This window comes from Carlito syrichta, unplaced genomic scaffold (genome assembly GCF_000164805.1).
Source record: "Carlito syrichta isolate Samal-C Ts95f unplaced genomic scaffold, Tarsius_syrichta-2.0.1 Scaffold306482, whole genome shotgun sequence".
Lineage (NCBI taxonomy): Eukaryota > Metazoa > Chordata > Mammalia > Primates > Tarsiidae > Carlito > Carlito syrichta.
This window is the reverse complement of record NW_007250578.1, coordinates 54,785-78,430: the sequence shown is the minus strand read 5'-3', so window position 1 is coordinate 78,430 and position 23,646 is coordinate 54,785. Positions and strand designations below refer to the sequence as shown.

Below are 23,646 nucleotides of genomic sequence, written 5' to 3'. Positions count from 1 at the left end.
CTTCCGAGTAGCCAGAATTACAGGCGCGCGCTACCACGCCCAGCTAATTTTTGATTTTATTGTAGAGATGAAGTCTCGCCTGCCCAGGCGGGTCTCGGACCCGCGGGCTCAGGCAATCCACTCACCTCAGCCTCCCAAAGGCGCGAGATTACAGGCTGAGCCACCGAGCCCGGCTTGCTGAATCTATTAATAAAAAACTTACATCAAAGACGTTTCAAAGCTATCAATATTAAATTGTTCCAAACATTAAAGTAAAAGCATCAGCCTATTTTTTGAACATAGATGTAGAAATCTTGAACAAAATAATAGGAAATATTTTTAAATTCTGGCAATATCTTTTTTAAAACTTCAATAAAGTCACATTTATTTTAGGAATATAAAAATGGCTTTACAATAGCCACAGAAAAAAATATGAAATACCTTGGCATCTTCCTAACCAGAGAAGTCAAAGGCCTTTACAACAAAAACTACAAAATACTACTCAAAGAAATCAAAGATGACACAAACAAATGGAAAAATATTCCATGATCATGGATTGGAAGAATCAACATTGTTAAGATGTCCATCCTACCCACGCAATACAGATTTAACGCACTACCCATTAAATCACCAGCATCATTCTTCTCAGAACTGGAAACAGCAATACAGGAATTCATATGGAAAAGTAAATGACCATGAGTAGCTGAAACAATCCTCAGTAAAAAAAAAAAACCCAAAGCGGGAGGCATCACACTCCCAGACTTTAAGCTTTATTATAAAGCTACAATAATCAAAACAGCCTGGTATAAGTACAAGAATAGGCATACAGACCAAGGGGACAGGATAGATGCCGGAAGCAAAAACTCAATTTCTCAACCAACTCATCTTCCACAATGCCTCCACCATCAACTACTGGGGAGAGGAGAACCTATTCAGTAAATGGTGCTCGGAAAACTGGCTGATCACATGCAGAAGATTAAAACAAGTATCTCATACACAATAATCAACTTTAAATGGATTGAAGACCTAAACGTAAAACCTCAAACTATAAGAACCTTAGAAAATGCAAGAGTCACCCTTATGGATATTGGGACTGGCAACCAATTTCTGATCAAAACCCCAGTGCCTAAGCTGTAAGAGATAAGATAGACAAGTAGGACGTCATCAAACTGACAAGCTTCTGCAAAGCCAAAGAAACCACTGAGAGAGTGGGAAGACAGCCCACAGAATGGGAAAAAATATTTGCCAACTTTATATCTGACAAAGGTCTAACATCCAGGATCTACAAGGAATTCAAATGTGCTGAAAAGAAAAAACAAACAGCTCCATTACAAAGTAGGCAAAGGACATGAATAGACACTTTTCAAAAGAAGACATATGAGCAGCCAACAGATACATGAAAAACTGCTCAGCCTTACTCATCACCAAAGAAATGCAAATTAAAATCACTCTGAGCCAGGCTTGGTGGCTCAGCCTGTAATCCCGTGCCTTTGGGAGGCTGAGGTGAGTGGATTGCCTGAGTCCGCGGGTTCGAGACTCACCTGGGCAGCAAGACCTCATCTCTACAATACATCAAAAAATCAGCCGGGCGTGGTAGTGCGTGCCTGTAATTCCGGCTACTCGGAAGGCTGAGGCGGAAGGATCGCCGGAGCCCAGCAGGTCGAGGCTGCGGTGGCCGGGAGCAGCCACTGCACTCGTCTGGGCGACAGAGTGAGACTCCAACTCCAACTCCAAAAAAAAAAATCACTCTGAGATACCACCTAACTCCAGTCAGGATGGCCATTATCAATAACTCAAAAAACAACAGATGAAGGAGAGGATGCAGCGAGTATGGAAAACTTCTGCCCTGTTGGTGGGAGTGTAAACTAGCACAGCCTCTGTGGAAAACAGTGTGGCGATTTCTAAAAGATCTAAAAATCGACCTCCCATATGACCCCACAATCCCCTTACTGAGAATATATATACCCAGAGGAACTCAAATCACTCTATGAAAAAGATACCTGCACAAGCATGTTTATTGCAGCATCATTCACAATAGCAAAAACATGGAACCAACCGTGCTGCTCATCGAAAGAGAACTGGATTAAAAAAATGTGGTACATATACATGATGGATTATTATGCGTCCATAAAGGACAAAATTATGAACTTCGCAGCAACTTGGATGGATTTAGAGGCTATAATACTCAGTGATCTATCACAGAAACAAATAACTGAGTATCACATATTCTTACTCATAAGTAGACCTTGAACAACTATCATAATACTATAAGAAAGGGATTGGCAGTAGTAGGAAACTGCCAGGGGAGAGCGGGGGCACACCTAATCAACAAGGTATCTGCATAATGAACATTTGTATACCTAACCCTGAATTGTACTCCACATATTTAAAATAAAAAATTAAAGTAAAATGGTTTCACATTTGAAAATCAATCAACTTAACACACCACATTTTTAAAAAAGGGGGGAAAATATGTAGACCTTGTTGATAGATGCAGAGAGTGCATTTGATAATATTTAAGCCATTTATAAAGAAATTATTAGCAAGTAAGAAACTGAAAAATCATCAAAAACATCTATCACTTGAGAATACATATAAGGAAACACACATAAACCTCTACTTTAAGAACCACAAACTATTAAGAGAAATAAAAGAAGATATAAATAAATGAAGGAAGAAAGCACTGAGTTTAAACATTGCCTAAGACACCAGCCATCTGACTTCACATACTTGGTTTAATAGTTATCCCTCAGTTGTAAAACAGGATTAAAATACCAGCCTTCCCTAATTGTAATCAACAATAGTGTATTTAAACTTTTCAATCCATAGGCATTCAGTCATTATTTCTATTTTGATATATTTTCTGTGGCTATTGGGCTGAGAGAATGTTTTCCTCTCATGTGTGGCATGTTCCCTTCTGTATTCATCTCTTACTCATGACCACCCTCACAAACAAATGTGCTTACCTCATGTAATGAAGTGAGTGCATCACCAAGTCCTCCCATTTTACTATAAACTTTCGCTAGAAGAACTTGAGAACGTGCATCCTCCATGAGAGCTGACAGTTCATTTACTATGAAAGAACAGAATATAATAGGAAAAAACATTCATCTTATACAGATGTTCACATTTTCCTACAATTTTAAAAAAGCAGTCTTTAGAAAAAAATAATTTTGTAAAACAGTAAATAGTTGGGTGTTATCCCAGCACTTTGGGAGGCAGAGGCAAGAGGACTGCCTGAGCTCATGGGTTTGAGACCAGCCTAGGCAACATGGTGAAAACTTATCTCTACAATAAATCAAAAATTAGCCAGGTGTAGTGCATGTGCCTGTGGTTCCAGCTACTAGGAAAGCTGAGGCGGAAGGACTGCCTGAGCCCAGCAGGTCAAGGCTGCAGTGGCCGTGAGCGTGCCACTGCACTCCAGCCTGGGGGACAGAGTGAGACTTCGACTCAAAAAAAAAAGTAAATAAAGTTAAATTTTTTCTAGGCAGTCAACTGAAGAATGGCTAAGTTAAAAAAAAAACAAAACTGGCTGGAAGAAAAGTTAAAGAACTGGATTAGCAACTAGAGGGTTTCCTTAGACACATTTCGAGAGATAATAAAGTACAGTCATTAAGAGCATTGACTCTGATTCCAAATAGCCTGATTTCAAATCTAGACTTTACCACTTGCTAGCCATTTAATCTTGAACAAGGTACTTAACCATTCTGTATTTCTCCTTCACTTGTAAAATAGGGAAAAAAATAGTACCTACCTCATAGGATTATTTTAAGATTCAAAAGGCTAACAAGTTATTAAATAAATTAACATATGCAAAGCAATTAAAATAAAGTCTAGTAAATGGTAAGTGCTATTTAAATATTTGGCTAATACCAAATATTTGTGATCTAAGAGCAATAACAGAACTCTAGATAATTAACAAAAATAAGTTTCTTCCACTATTTATCAAGTACACAGTCCATGTCACATCACGCTATTTTATCAACTACGTAAACCTGGAAATATCAAGAAAACTGAGTTTTAGACTGTTAATTTTAAAATGAGGATAATTATATTTGTCTGAAAGAATAATGTGAGTACTAATGAAAGAATATATGAAATGTATGAATGTATTAGATCATGGGCTTGCTCAGCAAATATTTATTAAATAAAAGCATTTCTATAATGTAAATATAATATATTAACTGTAAGTAAGACACATGATACTTGAATATCTCTTCTTCTATCAACTTTTCAAAATGCACATCCATATTTAGGTGTTTTGAGTGTTTCAAAGGAAGGTCTGACAGATTCATATATACATTTTTATGGAACTAATAACACTTAGTTATAATAAATGCAATGAAAAGAATTTAAACATCAATGTCATCAATGCTAATTTATTTATGTAATATTTATTTTTAGTCAGGGTCTTATTCTGTTCCTCAGGCCAGAGTGCAGTGGCATGATCATGGCTCACTGCAACCTCCAACTTCTGGGCTCACGTGATCCTCCTGCGTCTACCTCCCAAGAAGCTGGGACTACAGGCATGTACCCTCACACTTGGCTAATTTTTGAATTTTTTATAGAAATGAGGTCTCACCGGGCTCAGTGGCTCAGCCTGTAATCCCAGCGTTTTGGGAGGCTGAGGTGAGTGGACTGCCTGAGTTCGCAGGTTTGAGACCCGCCTGGGCAACTTGGCAAGACCTCATCTCTACAATAAATCAAAAATTAGCTGCGCGTGGTAGCGCATGCCTGTAGTTCCAGCTACTTGGAAGGCTGAGGCGGAAGGATCACCAGAGTCCAGCAGGTCGAGGCTGCAGTGGCCAGGAGCGGCCACTGCACTCCAGTCTGGGTGACAGAGTGAGACTCCAACTCAAAAAAAAAAAAATTTTTTTTTTAATTAAAAAAAAAGAAATGAAATGTTGCCCAGGCTGATGTTGAATTCCTGGGCTTAAGCGAGCCTCCCACCTCCACTTCCCAAAGTGCTGGTATTACAGGTGTGAGCCACTGTGCCAAGTCTCATCAAAGCTCATTTAAAAGACCATTTTGGAAGATAAGAAAACTACAAAACATACAGCAGGATTGTTTCATCATATATCCAAACATATTTAAAGCTACAATAAACATGGTACTGGTAAAAGAAAAAAACATAGCTCAGTGAAACAAAACAAAGATCCCCATAATCAGAGTCATATATACATATATATACATGCATATATATATATATATATATATATATATATATATATGAGTTTATTATAAATAAAGGTGGTATTTCTATACATAGTATTAAAGCAAAAGTGCTTATCTATTTTGGAAACTATATCGCAAAAACCATATGTAGATTAAAGTACACGGATTGAAGTTCTCAAAATAAAATTTAAAACAAAAATGCCAAAATATATATATATTTTTACAAGGTCAGGATTAGGGAATTTCTTTCAGAGAATGATAAGAAATTCACAAGTCAAAAAAAGATACGCAGATATGATATGTGATAATTAAGTATTCTATTTGACCAAAGATAAATAAATAAATCTGATAAAGAAAAGACAGTCTGGGAAAAATTATATACAACACGAATAACAGCTAAAGAATTAAAGACAAAGGATATAAATGAATAATTCCTAGAAGAAAATAAGATCTATAAAGAAAATAATGCTTAACCTTATCAGTTGTCAAAGAGATGCAATTAAATAAATTTGGGGTTTTTTTTACAGTTCTATGTAATTTTGGGAAATTTTTAGCCTTAAGAAAGTGCCATGGAGCAAGATTTAAATTTTAAGAACTATACGGTGGTATATAAACAAGAACTTTATCGCAGTATTGTTTCCAACTTCTCCCTAACCTAAATGCCCATCAACAGGACTCATCAAATAAATTATGACAGTAACATGCAAAGAACAGTCTATAAATGCCTAAAAATGAAGAGCTATATTTGCTAACAAGGAAAGAAGTTATTAAATGAAAAATACATACTGCAGAATTATAGGTATACTGTAATACATTTAGGAAGAAAACAGTGGTATGTAATTGTATGTGTATGAGAAAGACAGAAATGGGGCCGGGGAGAATGATTAGGATGGTACACAGGTCATTAAATGTGGTGTGCACATTTAATGGACAGTGGGAAAAGACATAAATTTTATTCGCTTTTGTAATCTTTAAATTCTAGCAATAAACAAGCACTAGATTGTATTAAAAATGACAAGCTTGAAAAAGTAAACTTGTAAGAAGACAATTTGATAGTATTCAAACAAATTTTAAGTGCACAAATTCTTTATCAGCATCCTACTCCAAGAAATACAAGCAAGTATACACTTAAGAATGATACAAGGACGTTCACTGTAACATGGTTTATAATACCAAACAATGGGGAAAAAAAAACCAAATGCCTCATAATTGAGCGAAAATTAACTTGCAAAATTATGGAACATTATGATGTTTTTAGATAGAATAATATGAATGTACAGAAACCAAAGTATAACATGGACATGTATGAGGAAAAAATTGCAGAACAGAAAGAACAACACATTTTTGAAAAGAAAAATCACATTTACTACATTTATACACATACACATATATAATCAATATATGTTAAATCACAAACTGCTTCTAGGGAGCTAATTTGAGAATAGGGCAAGTGGAATTCACTAGAGAAACAGATGACTTACACATTATATTCTTTTAGAGTGCTTTAATTTTTTAAAAAAAACCATGTGTTTCTTTTTTAAAAAGTAAAGATTATAAAAATGTTAATGTATTTAAATATGAGACAGTTGCAATGTAAAGATAAACTTTACATTGTTTTGAAAAGTAAGTTATCTTTCTATAACACAATTAACTATTTCATAAATCTGTTATTAGGTTTAAAAATACTCATTCTAGTAGAGTGGTATTCTCATAAAAGAAAAAACACACAAACATCTATTTAACCAACCACAAAAATAAAATATGAGAATACAAACACATATTTATGTAAAATAAAAAACAGATCAGACTTATCAGGTATATTTTTTTCAAATCAGGAAGACTTTCATACCAGGCTCATGAGCTACAGCATGTTGAAGAACTTTTTCTGCTTTGTCATACCATTTCAGTTTTAGTAAGAGCTCAGCCAGGTCATAGCAAAGATAATTCTGTTGTCCATTTTTGAGAGCAGCTTCATAGTAAGTGATTGCCTGAACAAAATCCATTTCGGAAAAAAGCAATGAGAATGGCATTCAAGAATAGTCAGTTTATACGTTACAGATATACAACATATGCATCAATGGAAAAAGAATAGCCAGGAAGAATCTTGGGCATATACCTGCCTATCAATTAAGTATGCCATTTTTCTTAGACAGTCAAACAACACACAAGGCAACTAATATTTCTTACAGTAAGTAGCTAAGGAACAGTACTTGTCAAAATACATTTTTAAAGATTTTATACTAGATGTCAGTGAAACTTACTGAATGCATATACTTCACTAGTTGCTGTTCAGCAATTACCAAAAATAGACAAAAATATTACAAAGGAAAATCCACTCTACCTATTAAGGGAAAAAAAACCCCAAAAAACTCTAAGCACATAACTTGCCAAAATTGGTTCAGTAGAAAGAACATTTATCATGCTTTGTCACACAATAAAAGAGATTTTATGGTGACTGATTTTGTGGCAAGGATGTAGCTGTAAGATGAAGCCTGAAGTAAACTAGTTCCAAATAAACTTCGCAAAATGAAGCAATGAAGTTGAGACACTGAGAAAGTCTTTAACACAAATCTCAGTTCATAAATACAAATACAGAGCTTACAACCATCAAAGATACAAATGGAACTTGTTGAAGACTTCTCTAGAACAGTTTAATACATTTGATTCAATAGACATATTTCAAACTGCAAAGTACTTACCTTTGAGTAGTTGTGAGTTTTGACAAGTGCTTTCCCGATTTTGCTTGCCAGTGTTCCATCTTTTGGGTTCTGATTTAATGCTTGCTGGTATGCTATGATGGCTTCTTCAGGCTAATATTTTGAGGCACAAAAAATAAGCAACAAAAAACAACTTAATTGGATCCCATTAAAGGGCAACATTTCTATAGTTAAGCTCTATATATGAAATACTTCGTAAGACTAAGCACACATTGAAGTCTAGAAACTAATAATTTCTGAAAGGTGATAGTGAGTAGGGTAGATAATTCTACCCATGTTAACTGTGCTCTAGCTACATAAACAACAATGAAAACTAAGAGACAAGGGCAGGTATGGTGGCTCATGCCTGTAATCCCAGCACATTGGGAGGCCAAGGCAGGAGGACTGCTTGAACTCAGGAGTTCAAGCTTAGCTTAGGCAACATAGCGAGATCTCATCTTCACAAAAAAATAAGGAATTAGCTAAGTGTGGTGGTGCGGGCCTACAGGCAAGTTACTCAGGAGGCTGAGCTTATTGCCTGAGCCCAGTAGTTGGAGGACGCAGTGAGCTGTGATTGTGCCACTGTACCGCAGCCCGGGTGACAGAGTGAGACCTTGACTCAAAAACAAAATTAAATTGAGAGACAGTCTTTTGACTGTTAATTTCTGGAAGCTATTAATATTTTAACAGTCAATTATAGAGAGTCAGAAGATCTCTTCTCTTTGAAGAAAATACCATCTTAGCAGCCAGTAGCTCTCTTCATCCTTCTGTTAAAGGAGACTCCTAACATGTAATCTCTATTTTAAATAACAACAGTGCTAAATTATTGGATCTCAACTTGAAAAATTAACAATTTTAAAAATTGTAATAGCTATCTCCCTTTTACTGTGATGACTAGATCTTCATTTATTAAATAAACATTATTTTAAAGACTAATAAAAAGTAACACTAATCACTAAGAGTTAAAAAATTTTTTCTAAATTCAGTAGCATCAGAAATTTTACCTCTTGAATATTCATGTATGCATCACCAAGGAGAAGAAAAGATGAAGGGTCAGGCTTTCTTTCAGCAATTTCTCTGGAAATCAAACCAATCTACTTAGCACATGCAATACAAATATCTTATTCTAAACCAATTTAAAAAAAAGTTAATCTCACTTATTTCAATTAGCCGGTAGCCTTCAGAGCGTCTTCTATATATCCAACAGTGTAATATTATAAAACCCCATCTTTACCCATGCCCAGACTTTTATGCTAGATCAACTGTTTTTGTCATTTTCTATTTCCATTTTCTGAGACACTGGTAACAACTATAGGTAAACAGTAAACATACTCTCTTATCCAAAAACAGACATTTTCCTATCTTTAATTCTGAAATGATGTGGGAATGAAAGTATAAAAAAATGATAAGGGAAGCTTATTGACCTCCTCTACATCTTGAACTCTAATATTCATGGCATAAATTATATGATTAAATTAGTTATCTTTTTAAAAATCTTCTAATATTTAAGTATTTCAGCTTATTTTTTTACTTGCAGACTTTATATTACTAGACATCAAAGCATCAAAGTTATTTGAATAATAATACAGTGCCAAATCTTTAATATGCAGTTTCTCATCTAATTGTTCCAAAAACTTTTGAAAAATGGAATTTTATCCCAATTTTACAGATGACTCTAAAAGTTTAATTTTGCAGCTAATGTACCTGATTGGTCTGAAGCAAAACCTATAGTTTTAAATATTACATTATAGTGCTTCCCAAACAAATCAACTCTATTTTAAAATATTTTCTTATCATTCTAGACAATAGTGTGCTGATCTTCAGGAAACATTTTAGAAAAAATGATTTAGGAACTCTGGTCATCCATCTAGACTTGGGTGCTGCTCAGTTTCTCTGAATCACTCAGTACTGTGAAAGAATCCGAGCAGCTTTCTGAGCATTGATATTTATATAATATAGATGAACCAACGTTGAATTTAATTATCAACATTTTATTATGTTCTCAAGAGCTAAAAATATTAATTTTCTCTTATATGGAGTGTACGGTTACATTTTTGTTTGGGGAGAAGGAGAAGAGCAATCTGTGTGTATAGTTGTGTGCTACACATCCCGTAACTCCAAAGGACATCAGTGTGACATAACTTTTGAAGCTCCTGTTCTCTCACCAAGAAACATGTATAATGTGTGGTGGGTGCATGCTAAGCCACAATTTTCTTCTGCTACAAATACTAGACTAGACTTATAAATAAGCCTGTCTATCCCCTGAGTTGTTGTTACATTACATAATGCTCTTAAGTTATTAGAAGACATGTAATGTTGTTCTTTCCCTTCTCAAAAAGGAAGATTCAAAGTCTAGAAATAACATTTGATTGAAAAGATGGGAAACTAGAGTAAATACAGTTTAAAGTAATAATTAAGTTTTAGGAAAAATAAATAACTTGGTCAGAGTGATTGTGGTAGGTCATAGAAAGGATCAAGATCCTATTAAGGAAAGAATCTATAAAGTATAAAGCAGTTGAAAGGAAATAAAATAATAAATTTGGAAATTAATATTAGGAGCGAAATGTGTCAACATAAAATGGGTTGAGATAATTATTTACCTGTAACAAGTGATATACAACATTTTGTCTTTTCTGTGCTTCAGATAAATATCTGCCATTTTTTCTTTGGCCTCTATAAAATAAGGCTGTTCAGCTGTAACATTTTGTAACATGCTTAAAGCCCGTTCAGTATCTCCTTGGGCCAAAGCTAACTCTGCATTAGCAATAGTAACACGTAATTCTTCAGATGTTCCAGAAAATTCATGGATGGCATCTTGTAAAACTTTTGCAGCCTCATGCTGTAAAGATAAAATTAAAATATCATTTTTTCAAAATAGTCAACAAATTATACTAGAAAAGGGAAATCTTCTATTTACGCAGAAATCATGCAGAATTAGGATGAATAAATGATAATACAGTTATGATATATATAAAATAAACTCTGAAAAGTATAAAAATTTAAATTTAGAGATCAAAATCAGATGAGGCTAGAATATTTGTTAGCTGAATAAATGCTTTCACAACCAGAACAATAGAAGTTGCTACACAGAGTCACCGCTACTATAATTTAATGAGCATTTATTTACTTTGCACCCAGCATTGTATTAACCCATTTAATTCTCAATACTACCTCTAATAACTACTATTATTATTCCCACCTTGCAGTAAAGAAATTGAGATTTAGAGAGGTAGAGGTTAACAAACCAGAATTCAAACTCAGGGAGCCTGGCTTCAAAGCACTGTTTCTTAGCTATGTTCATTGCCATCCCTTGATGGGATCCATTCCAGTCATGACTGTGCATACTGGCTCTTCACTGAGTAGATTACTTTATTCCCTCCACTAAAACACTTTTGTTACTCTTTGAGTGAATATTTTACTCTATTTCCAAATGTGTTCCCCAATAAACCTAAAATGTCCTTTATTTAAAGATTTATCTAAACTTCGGAGGCTGTACAACATTCGAATTACAGAAACATTAAAATGTGAAAAAATATGCATCTAAGAATCAACTATCTATGGTACAATTGGCCCTATATTTATTAAATGTATTTTAAGTTATTAGCAAAATAGAAATTCTTTGTGATATGGCAAATATCTAGAAACACAGCCTACTTAATTTTCATTAAAATATGAAAATAACCAGCCTGGGCAACATAGTGAGAAAGACCTCATCTCTACAAAAAATAAAAATAAGTTAGGCATGGTGGCATGCACCTGTAGTCCTTGCTACTCAGAGGGCTGGGGCAGAAGGATTGCTTGAGCCCAGGAGGTCAAGGCTGCTGCTGCTCTCTATCTGGCCTGGGTAACAGAGTGAAACCCTAACTCAAAAAATGAAAGAAGAAAGAGAGAGAGAAAGAGAAAGAGGAGAGGGAAGGAGGGAGGGAGAGAAAAAGAAAGGAAGGAAGAATATAAGTAATTAGCAACTGCTACCTCCTAAAAAAATGATATAAGTAACTTTAAGTTCTTCACTTTTCACAAGGCTTTAGTTCTCTCATAACTACATCCATCCTCTCTATCTATCTAACCTGTATAGATGATGATTTTTAAAAATGTATTTGACTTAATGATATTCATATAGATTTACTAAAGCTGTATTTATCAAGGATTTATTTTTTCTCAATTATTAGAATTTCAGGTTGGTATTTTTATTTCAATAGTACTTATGCATGCATGAGTGTGTGTTTGTGTATATGTATGTCAGTCCTTTTAGAGATTCATAGGATTACAACGGCATTATTATTACCTTTCATGGGAGAATTATATTATTCCATTTCATGGTAATCAACATAAGCACCCTGATACTTAAGGTCACCCAGGAGCAAATCACGATTAACTTTCAAGGACTAGCAGAAAGTGTACGTTTTCAGTGTAAAATAACAAAAAATAAATTTTTTAAACTTCACCACTTCGTCAAGAGAATAATTTTAGCTTTTTCATTTTCTACTTTCAATTCAACTTTACCTACCTGTTCTCCATTTAAGCGGTGAACCTCTACCAATTCAAGGAAAAGTGATAAACGATGGCCTGTGTCAATTTCAGTTTTTCCGGATTTTGATTTTGAGGAAGTTCCAATTTTCTTCATTCCTGGTATACTCATTGCCATATGCAAAGTTTTAATTGCTTCTGCTATCTCTCCCATTTTCTTTTGTGACTGAGCTTTTATCAAATGATATAAAGGATATTCTCTCACCTGAAAAATAATATTTAGTAATACTTCCTAGAAGTGCCTGCCACTTCAACATATAATTTACAATCCATCAAATATTATAGTAATGGGGTCCTTGAGCACAGTCTACCTATTATTTTATGCACAAGGTCTATTTCTGTTCTCATATTAATTTTCTGATCATTTATTGTATTAAATCGGATTCTGGGAAACTGCCACTACCTAGCGTGCTGAATGACAAAAAGGTTGATTAGGTGTTTCTACTATGACAAAATGCAAACAAAGTTTATAAGGCTAGCAAATACATTTTAAGAAATTATTTGAGTTTTCAGAAAAGGAATTTCTTTATTTGAAGCTTCTAATACTGATATAGTTATTAGATTTCTAGAAAAAAAATTTTCCCCTTTTCTTTATTTTTAAATTTTAAGATTAAAAGTTTCAAGACACTTTAATCAATCACTGTCTTTACCCTTTGACACTACTCCTAAACCTGTAGTAATTAAACTTACATCTTTATTTTGGCTGTCAGCAGTGTATACAGAAAACATAAGAAATGACAAAATGAGTGAGGAAGAAAAAGCCAAAAGAGATAAGCCAAAATGAAGTAATGTGGCAACTGGCTAATGACTAGGAAAACTACAATTCTCCTAAGGCTGCAGTTCTCTACTATAGTCAGGCATCTCATGTACCCACGGAGCTTCATGGGAATAGGCATGCTTGTGATCTTCTCATATAGAGCCTGATTCACTGCAGGTGGGGAACCAACTCTTGAGTTATGATGCACCACCAGTCTTGAAAACTACTGCCCTAAGAAGCAAGTGATATTTTCTGCAAATCTCCATTAGAACTTGAATTCTCTCATTCACTGAAGGGTTTTCCCTTAACAGGACTCAGTGAAGCAAAGCAAAACTTTGAGACGTTTCTCCGTTATTCTAGGTAATTCAGGAAGCATTTTTAGTATTTTCTCTAATGCTAAGGGAATACTGGATGTAATACACAAAATATCATGGATAGAAATATAGTGTGTTTATGTCTTCAAGTCATAAAATAGCTTTCAAAATGACTAGATGTTCTGTGACAATAAGTCTAAAAAGAAGTTATTAAAAACCAAGGTCTAAGAAAGAAATAGATAATAAGATTTATTATCCTCATATATAAAAATATCTGGCATAATGCTCTTCAGTTTGCAAACTACTTTTACCACACATTCATTAGTAAATTTATTTCTCATTGTAACAGTCGATTAGTTGCATTTTATAGAAAGGAAATATGAGGTTCACAGAGAGATAAATGGAATAGACATTGGCTCCAGTCTTTTTTTGTCAAGTCTATATAGTTTTTTTAATTATACTAGAGTTGCCTCCATTTCTTCCCCTTCTGCTTGTGAGTTCATATTTTTTCCATTAAAAATGCATTTATTAGCAAAGTATTACAGGCTAAAACACAAGATACTCAAATATGCAAATGTTCATGGAGGGTGATATGTCTTATCCACTTGAGTCTGGAATACTTACCTTAAAATCATAGCTCAGACAAAGTTCAAGAGACTGAGAACACAATTTGAATTTTTCTTGAGACAAATAAACCTGAGCCATCAGGAGATGAGCCTCTGCATAGGAGGGATTGTGTTCTAGACAATGCTTCAGTTTATTCAAAGCTGCTTCATTATTACCTAATGAGTAAAACAAAGCATTGTTATTATTCAAGTGATTAAGAAATGGAAGTTTGAGAGTGCCTTGTTTATGGATAGTTCTAGTGCTTAAACTTCAAACTTTCTGTTCATTAGGCCACCGTCTAATTCTAACTGCTGGAGTTAGTTTCCTTCCGGTCCACATAAAAGAATATACCTGCAATGAGGACAGTCCTTGCAAGCAAACCAGGGAAAGCATGAGAGGACGAGAGCCAAGCACCAGTGTTACTGAGAGACCTATAAATGTACCTTTATTTTCCTTGTAAAAAAATGTTTTATTTACAATCATTAAATTAAGTTGTGTAAAACACAGATATTTAAACAGCTAGAATTCTGTAGTGCCATTTACCTTAACAAAGAGAATATAGTCTAGTAATCATTCTTGGTCAAAAACTGTATTACTGTAATACATAAAATAACAAAAAAGGTATAGGAATATATTCCAGAGATTCAGAAACATGAGTTATATATTTAAAATACCTTTAGCTATCAACTGAAATATCAAATGTTTTGGAAAACATCTGCTTTAAGAATATTAAAAGGAAATAATCAAGATTTTTTTTTTTGACTTGGAGTCTTACTCTGTTGCCCAGGCTGGAGTGCAGTGGAACTCTCACGGCTACTGCAGCCTCTAACTGTTGGGTTCAGGCAATCTTTCTCCCTTAACCTTCCAAAATAGCTGGAACTACAGGTACACACCACCATGCCCAGCTAATTTTTTGATTTACTGTAGAGAGGAGATCTTGCCAAGTTGCTCAGGCGGGTCTTGAACCCCTGGGTTCAGGTAATCCTCTTGCCTCTACCTCCCAAAGTACTGAGATTACAGGCATGAACATTGTGCCTGTCCTATAACCAAAATTAAAGTGACAGGAATGGTGGACTCAAACTTGGGCTGGTAGACAGGGTCGAAGAAGCTCTTCAGAGAAAAAACAGCACAGATTCTAGAACCTAGAAGTTTTAGCCTTGCATTGGTACAAGCAGGCCAACTTCCCATTCAACCTTGGTAGAAGAATGGGGGAAGAAGAAATCTAAATTATTCTCTGTTCAGTATGCCCCTCAACCATACCTGATGCCTCAAAAGACAAAATAAGGCTCGTAGTCAGGGCTTGCTAGTTACCTTAGGCATCACCTACTGATAATGGAAACCCATTGAAACAGAAAACCTTTCTCCGAGACAGAGGATTAACAGACACACAACTGGCTGAGGTAGCACAATAACTTACTAAACAATGTCAAGGCAATTTAACCATCAAACATAATTATTAATGTTGGATTCCTTTTTTATTGCGATGCAATCTCACTCAGAATTTCACAGGCAAAAAGAAAATGTAAAAGCATAATGAATTTGAGTGAACATTATTTTAGGAAGGAATAGGATTAATGAGACTGCATTGAAGAAAGAGACTTGCTAACCAGAGAAACGTCATAGAAATAAATAGGATTTGCAACTAAGAGACTAAAGAAAAAGATTGCATGAATAACTTAAATCAGAATTTTTCTTGTTTCTTTTACACGTGAGGGGAAAGGTATGTGGGGTTATAGCATCAGAAGGCCATGAAATATTTAAAAATGAGAATTGGGTCATTACTGTTGGGGAAAACAGACCACATCAACAGAGATCAACATTAACATCACATTCTTATCTAAGAGCAGCCCAATTTCCCTTGCATGAAAATAAAAGCCATTTTTGTCCTGCATGTCTGTCTTTGCTAGAGTACTATGTAATAAAGCATCTGGCTGGCAACTGTCTCAGTTTCCTGGGAGAGAGCCTCAAAATCTGGGAATTTCTCCAGTGGTAGGAGTAACTGTTATTCATGGTAGACCATCATAGTTTATCCTAATGCAGAGACTCATGGCGGGCGCCTAAACAGTTTATGCTAACTCTATGATTCGGGATGGGAGTTAGATATGCCAGAAAGACCAACCATGTGATTAGAGGACTGGGGGCTCTGAGCCACATATCAGCTGGAGGAGGTTGGAGACTGAATTCAATTACGTGGCCAAGGATTTAATCCATGCCTAATAAAATCCCAATAAAAACTATGAACACCAAACCCTGGTGAGCTTCCCTGGTTGGTAAAACATTGTGGCGGGCTTGGTGGCTCAGCCTGTAATCCCGCGCCTTGGGAGGCTGAGGTGAGTGGATTACCTGAGTCCGCAGGTTCAAGACCCGCCTGGGCAATTTGGCGAGACCTCGTCTCTACAATAAATCAAAAAATCAGCCGGGCGTGGTAGCGCGCGCCTGTAATTCCAGCTACTTGGAAGGCTGAGGCGGCAGGATCGCTGGCGCCCAGCAGGTCGAGGCTGCAGTTGCTGGAGCGGCCACTGCACTCCAATCTGGGCGACAGAGTGAGACTCCAACTCAAAACAAAAAACAAAAAAAACACAAAAAAACTGATTGTCATACATCACTGTGTCAGGAAGGTGATGTGTCCTGAATTCACAGGGAAAGTAAAATGGAAGCTTTGTATATGGTACCCTACCAGACCCTTCCCTGTGTATTTCTCCCTTTTGTTAATTCGGGTTGGTATACTGTTGCTGTAATAAAACTGTATTCATAAATCTAGTGCTTTCTTGAGTTCTGTGAATCATTCTAGTAAATTATAAACATGAGGGGGTTGTAGAACCCCTAAATATTTAGGCAGTTAGTCAGAAGTGGATGAGGCCCTAGGTATCCTCAAACATGTGGCTAACGTCAGAAGTAAGAGTTTTCTGGAGGACTATGCCCTTAACTTGTGTTGCTGGTCTAGCTCCAGTTAGCTGGTATCAGAAGTCACTGCAGTGGGAGACTTAATAAGAATACTACTATTTACACACATGCTTGCAATATTTCAAATGACTTAAGGCTGCTCTTTTTTAAAAATGGTGTTAATAGAAGAAATATTAATTCCTAAAGATTTTAGGAATCAAGTACTACTCAATTGTTACAGATTCATATAAATTTTCAGAAAAAACATTTAATAAATTAATTACAAAGATCAAAGTCCATGTGTAATTATCTAGTAGGTAATACTCATTCCAACTGAGAGGAAAATAAAAATATCATGTAGCTTAATAGTAGAATTCAATCAGAAGTATTATATGGTTATGTCTTCCTACTACAATATTTTAGGGAAGAAAGAAGCTTTTAACGTCAGTTTTTTTTTTAACAGAAGTCACAAAAACAGTAAAGGCAACCTTGTCATTTTCTCTATTATGTGCAGGAAATAACTGATTATGAAAATATCTTTAAGTTGTTTCTGCTCTTACAACTTTACAAGGTTTATTTACTGAGTATAGCATTCAGCTGGCAAAGGTACATATAGACAAGTATGATATGATCGTCTATTTTTATGTGTAAAGTCATATTGTTACATCTTAAAAAGCTAAGGTTATAACTAGAATTTTTATAAAGTTATACATAACTATTCACAGAAACTCAACAAGAACTAATCAATACATCTCATAAGGGCCTAAAATCTGGCAAACACTGTGATTGGTTATGCCAGTAAGTAAATAACTACGAATTAAAGACTGAAAATTCTTATTGCTAGCCCCCAATGAACTTTTTTAAGTGGTACAATTATATTTTCCCAGCAATTCACTTGGCCCATAACAATCTGCAGTAATTTTTAAAAGATTAAATAATAAATTAGGTAATTCTACTTGGGATTAAAATTACTTATCTATGCATATGCAAAATGTACATTTTATGTGACTATTCTACATACAGATGGAGTACTTTATTCCTTTACACATATTTTTTATCAACATTAGAAGAAAAAGGTTATTTAAAGTTTTAAGGTATATTGGGTACACTTAAAGCCTTGACTTTTTTGCCACTATACAATGCAACCATGTAACCAAAAACTATTTTTACTCCCTAAAATGACTGAAATAAAGAAAATATATATACATATAAGAAATGAAAAAAAAAGTTTTAAGGTATACTCTACCTGACAAATATTTCACTTTTGCTAATAGGAAGACAGCTCGCAGAAGACCTGGCACAATTCTTACTACAGTCTCCAGGACTGAGGTACAACGTCTAAGAACAGGAGAAAGAGGTTGCCCAGGACTTGCTGGCTAAATAAAACAAATCAGCAGATCAATTTATAAATTTAAAGTAATATTTAGCTAAAAAATAAATACATTAATTTTAGTATGACCAGCAAAACTGTATATACTTTTCTAAAATTTCTCTTATTCTATTTATTTTATTATACCTTTACTATGGCTGGACTAATACTAATTTACCTCCCTGGGATCTATAAACAGTCCATACATATAATGGCTTTTGTTTGCAAAATAATTATGAAACTATTATACAATCATTGATCTGATAATGCATTAAAGAAACATATCTGTTCAAAAACTTTATCAAAGAAACATCTCTGTAAAGGAAAGATATCTAAAAGAGTTGGGTTTCTTGCTGGAATTAATAATGCCAAGGCAATGAATGTTCAAATTCTAGATCTGCCTTGTGATTTACTCAATTAAAACTTTCCCTATCCCCTATAGTACTGTAATGCCAGTTTTTAAAGAATTGAGATTTCTTTTCCCCAGTAGTACTCAGAAGGTAGGACACTCATGTATACTATACCAGATGATTCATGCTTTTACATTCTCTACTTTTCTGCCTGACATGCTGCAGGGCTTCAAAGTTTTTCTTTCTATTAATAGTGAGCAGAGTATGATCATTAAAGCAATACTAGAACACTGTTTTCCTCTTCTAATGACTGTCTACTCAACCAACCTTTATCCAATGGTCATCCAAACACAATTTAGTACTGTGATATTAGAATTTAAATATCAAATGCTCATCCCTCTGCTTTGCCTTACTAACACTATTTCCTTTATATGAAGGATGATCCTCTCCATCCCCCTACCCTTCACCTGACACATAGAGATTTGTAACTAGGCTATATTCTCATGAGGAAAATTATTCCTATAATGAACCATTGTTAATGACAGTAAAGTGCTACATTTCACCTATGTGGAGACAAAACATGTATACTCAACAAGATATTTACAATATGACTTCTGTTGCCCAGACTACTTCAACTTCTTTGCATTTTCCACATATAATCTACACAATAAAATTTAGCACTGTATAGTGTAGTTCTATTAGTAGTTTCAAACTTAGTTTTGCTTCTTTTATAGAACTAAGGATTTTTATGTCATGAAGATCAGGATTTTACACTTCTTTGAAAAGTAACAGATACAAAGTAAATTACTTAAAATATGCATTTTTTCAACATAAGTAAAAATAGTAAAAGTGATGGTGAGGTTATAATAGTATTTTTTGCCACCTGCTAAGAATTAGTTATTGAGAACCATAATTTTTACTGCGAAAGTTTGTGTGCGATCATAGGAAAAAGAATGTGAATACAATCCTTAAAATATCATTTGTCCAAATTAAATTTGAATAAAAACTATATTTATAAAATGATCAATGAAGTAGGGCAGGGCTGGAGAGACAATTCCAACTTCCAAGCAAGTGAAAATGGATCATGACTGGGGAAACTAAGAACAACCCCAGACACAATTCTATGAGGATTTGGCTTTAAAAAAAAAAAAGTAATGAAAGCCTGAAAAAGGACACAATAATAAAAAGCAGCACAGATTTCCTTAGGGAAGGCCATTTTCCTCATTTCCTTGTTAAAATAGTTCTGAAGCTGTAGATCAGGAAGAATACTAAGAACTTTGCTTTTAGCAAGCAAGTATGTGATAGCACTCCTCCTGATATGCCTGTGTTGAATGTGAGCTGAATACAATAAAGTTAGGATGTTTGTATCTGCTTACTATGTGTAATAAAACAGTGCTGACTAATGGATCCACATCAATCTGAAAAGAAGTCTCTGGCAGTATAACACAGGGTTCCAACCTCAGTTCTACTCAAAATTGTTACTGTTTGGATGAGACCATTAAAATTATTTCAGAGCTAGATAAAGCAGATGATAAATGACAGTAAGGATCCATATAAAATAGATGTTAATCAAGATCCACAAAGAATATGGCATTACGGGATAAATATGAAGAGATAACATTTCATAGGAATAAATGTAGAGTCCTACATTTGAGTTCAAAGGTACAAGTAACAGAACCAAGGAGTTTAGTTAACTAGTTAATTCAGTAGAGGTCAATAACGTAATGTGATTTGCAAAAAAAAAAAGGCTGGATGGGCATCTAGAATAAGAAAAAAAAAGGTCTACTTTAGGTCTTACAGGTCAGATCCATATTTGGGATAGTGAGTTTTGTGAGAGGCACAGACAAAATAAAGGATATCCTTAGGTTCACCCCAGGGCCCTCAAAACGGTTTCATATAAAACATAAATGGCTAAAAGCCTGGAATTGTTTAAAGAAACATGGAAACTAGTTTCCAAAATCTAAATGTCTGTTTTATGAATGAGAAATGTTCCTTGCTTTGACTAAGTAACTAGTTTTGCTCTATGTCAGTCCAGGGAGCTGAAGGAGGAGCAGTAAATGATACTTCTTTAACACAGTTTGACTTAACATAGGAAATACAATCTAATAATCATAGTTAAACAATCAAAACTTAATTTTTGAGTGTGTCCAGAGGTTGGATGGGCACTTGATGTTACAAAGTGGATTCAAATATAAAGTAGCTGTCTGTATCAGATGACTTTTAATAGTTCTTCTAAACTGAAAATTTTATACAAATAAATATTTGGAAACCAATACTTTTATAAGCTGATAGCCATCTTTACTATAAGTATCCTGATTAAAAACTATTTCAGCTAATACAGATTCAAGTACTATCATTTTAAGATGCTGAGGTATTCTAAGGCATTAAAGATAACTTATTAGCACTTATAAAACATCATGTAAATACACCCTTGAAAATAAGTCCCAAAATTACTTACCTGTGCTGGACAAAAGTTCAGATATTCTGTAATAATCTCTAACAAGAAATCAGGATTTAGCTTTTCAAAATACTGTATGCCAAGAGGTAAATCTTCTACGTGTGAAAAATGAGTATCCAGGACATTATTTAACAAATTAATAACTTCTTCTTGTCGCTTATTTTTCTTTATAGCAAGAACTGCATGTAAATAGGTTAATTCCTGGGAAATAAGTCATTTTCACAAATTATTCCATTCAGTTATAAAGTCATTTATTTCTACTTAGATTTCAAATGTGAATAATGTGCTATTTATGAGCAATTATTTGCTCAAACTTAAGTATTAGCTTGGAAGGACTTTTTAGAATCATTCAGAAGAATATTTAAAGTGTAGTTTTGCATGAAGGTTGAGTTAATAATTACATATTAAAATTAATGTACATTAGTTCTTTAAAGTCACTGCTAAACAGTAAGACTGATTTAAAATTTAGATTTTATACATAACTGCTAGGATCTACTATTTGATAAAATAAATACTGTACCGCAGATTTTTCAATGGACTGCTGAATTTCACTAAGAAATTCTAGCTGCTGATCTGCATCCTGTAACTGCCCTTCTATTAATTGACACCGAATAAATCCTAAAACCAGATAGGACAAAAATAGTCAACCATACCAGTTTAGCACGTACACTTCAAGTTAACATAAGGAATATTCATACTTCATCAACAAGGATACCTGCACAATGAACATTTGTGTACTTAACCCTGAATTGTATGCTACAGCTTTAAACAATATAATAAGTTATATATATCAAATTAAATGTACATTATTAAAAAAGTTTTAAAAAGATTCTCTTTAAGATTCTCTTAAAGCATCATAATGCTTTAAACATTTAAACAAAAACAACAGAGAGATGAGAAAGAAGAGCGTTAAAGAAAGTAAAATGGCAGCATGAATTTATATAAAATCATTTACTAAACAATTTATAGGAACTATGTCATAAAAATCTGTTCTTTCAAGATATTACTTGTGAAGCAAAAATTTGATTTTTAACGATGTATGACTTTATTGTGGACAGTAGACAACAGTTTAATTTTAGAAAAATCACAAAATACATTTATTCTACTATAATGGCAAGTTACATCTATATTAGGAATATTTATGGAAATAGTGATCATACCAATTAGTGCAGAGATACTAGTCTCATCAATTGTCATGGCAATCTTATACCACTTCAATGCCTCCTTCACTTTTCCTTGTAAAATCATTTGGTATCCAAGTTCTGTAGCAAATTCAGATTTCTGAGAGTTTAAATTAAAAGCTTTCTCTAGCAATGTTTGAATTTTTTGAAGAATCACGTGACTACGTCCACACTAAAAAGAAAAAAAAATTATGTTAGATAGAAGTCAAACACTTCTACTGAAGGATTATTTTTTAATCCCCCCCTTACTTGTACTTCATAGGAGTGAAGGAAAGGACATAAATTTATTTAATAATTAAAGAAATATAAAACTTTTCTATTAACTATCCAGACAATGCATCAAGAGTTTATATCCTAATGATTAGTGCTTTTACTAAATAGCTAGTACAAAAAAGCATACTTCTAATGATGTTACACAAACATATTTTTGAGAACTCCTTTTCCACACTTTCTCATGACTGTTTTACAAATTAGACATAAAAACTATTATTTTAAGGTTTTATATATATTTACAATATATGTATATTATTTTTGTGTTGAATCAATAACTAAGACTAGGATCTGTCTGCCTCCTAAAGACTAGCTGTGCTAGAATATAAGATAATGGCTTAGAATCTTCTTGAAAAAAACTTCAAAAATATTTTAAGAAATGGCAATGTTGTTAAAATAAGCATATAACTTTTGGAGACAACAACTTTTAAGAGTAAAACACTTATTTACATGTTTTAATAAATTAATTAGTTTTGTAAGCCTAATAAAAAACTAATCAAAATGATGTGTCTGGCAATAGGCAAATCTCCTCCTCAATTAAAATCTTCCTCTAACTTCACAATCTAACAATCTTTGTTTTTAAATAAAATATTTCAGTTTATTCATGTCATTTAACAATTAACATCCTTGCTTTTTTCTTTCAACTTTATATTTGCTAATTATTTTACATTCTCTGTATATCTTTCCTGGTTTTTTTTTTTGCTATTTTATTAGCTTTTCAGTCTTCTAATTCCTTATACTGATTTCAAGATTCCACTGCATTTTTCTATTCCTTTGCTTATTACCCTCCTTTTATTAGGAGTTTATAAAAAAAAGATACCAATCATTTCCTCAACCAAATTAGTCTACTATCCAATTTTAAATATTTTTAAAAAATAGTTTTTAAGAACAAAATCAGGCCAGACGCCATGGCTCACTCCTGTAATCCCAGTACGTTGTGAGGCGAGAGAATTGCCTGAGCCCAGGGGTTCAAGACTAGCCTGGGCAACATGGCAAGAACTCATCTCTACAAGAAGTATTAGCCAGGTGTGGCAGCACATGCCTGTAGTCCCAGCTACTTGGAAGGAGGAGGTGGAAGGAT

The 23,646-nt window shown here is 34.1% G+C and overlaps 1 protein-coding gene across 1 annotated transcript in view; it reads right to left on the bottom strand.

Annotated features, from left to right (window-relative positions):
- The window catches only part of TTC21B (tetratricopeptide repeat domain 21B), an 86,431-nt gene that overhangs the window by 34,818 nt on the left and 27,967 nt on the right, over positions 1–23,646 (bottom strand). Inside the window, exons 9-19 of the mRNA XM_008063028.1 lie at positions 22,275–22,467; positions 21,635–21,732; positions 21,115–21,315; positions 18,184–18,313; positions 14,073–14,230; positions 12,358–12,582; positions 10,451–10,689; positions 8,855–8,927; positions 7,854–7,964; positions 7,004–7,142; positions 2,946–3,052 (exon numbers count right to left, since the gene is read on the bottom strand). Coding sequence (XP_008061219.1) covers positions 2,946–3,052; positions 7,004–7,142; positions 7,854–7,964; positions 8,855–8,927; positions 10,451–10,689; positions 12,358–12,582; positions 14,073–14,230; positions 18,184–18,313; positions 21,115–21,315; positions 21,635–21,732; positions 22,275–22,467 — 1,674 coding nt within the window. The remainder of the gene's footprint in view (positions 1–2,945; positions 3,053–7,003; positions 7,143–7,853; positions 7,965–8,854; positions 8,928–10,450; positions 10,690–12,357; positions 12,583–14,072; positions 14,231–18,183; positions 18,314–21,114; positions 21,316–21,634; positions 21,733–22,274; positions 22,468–23,646) is intronic.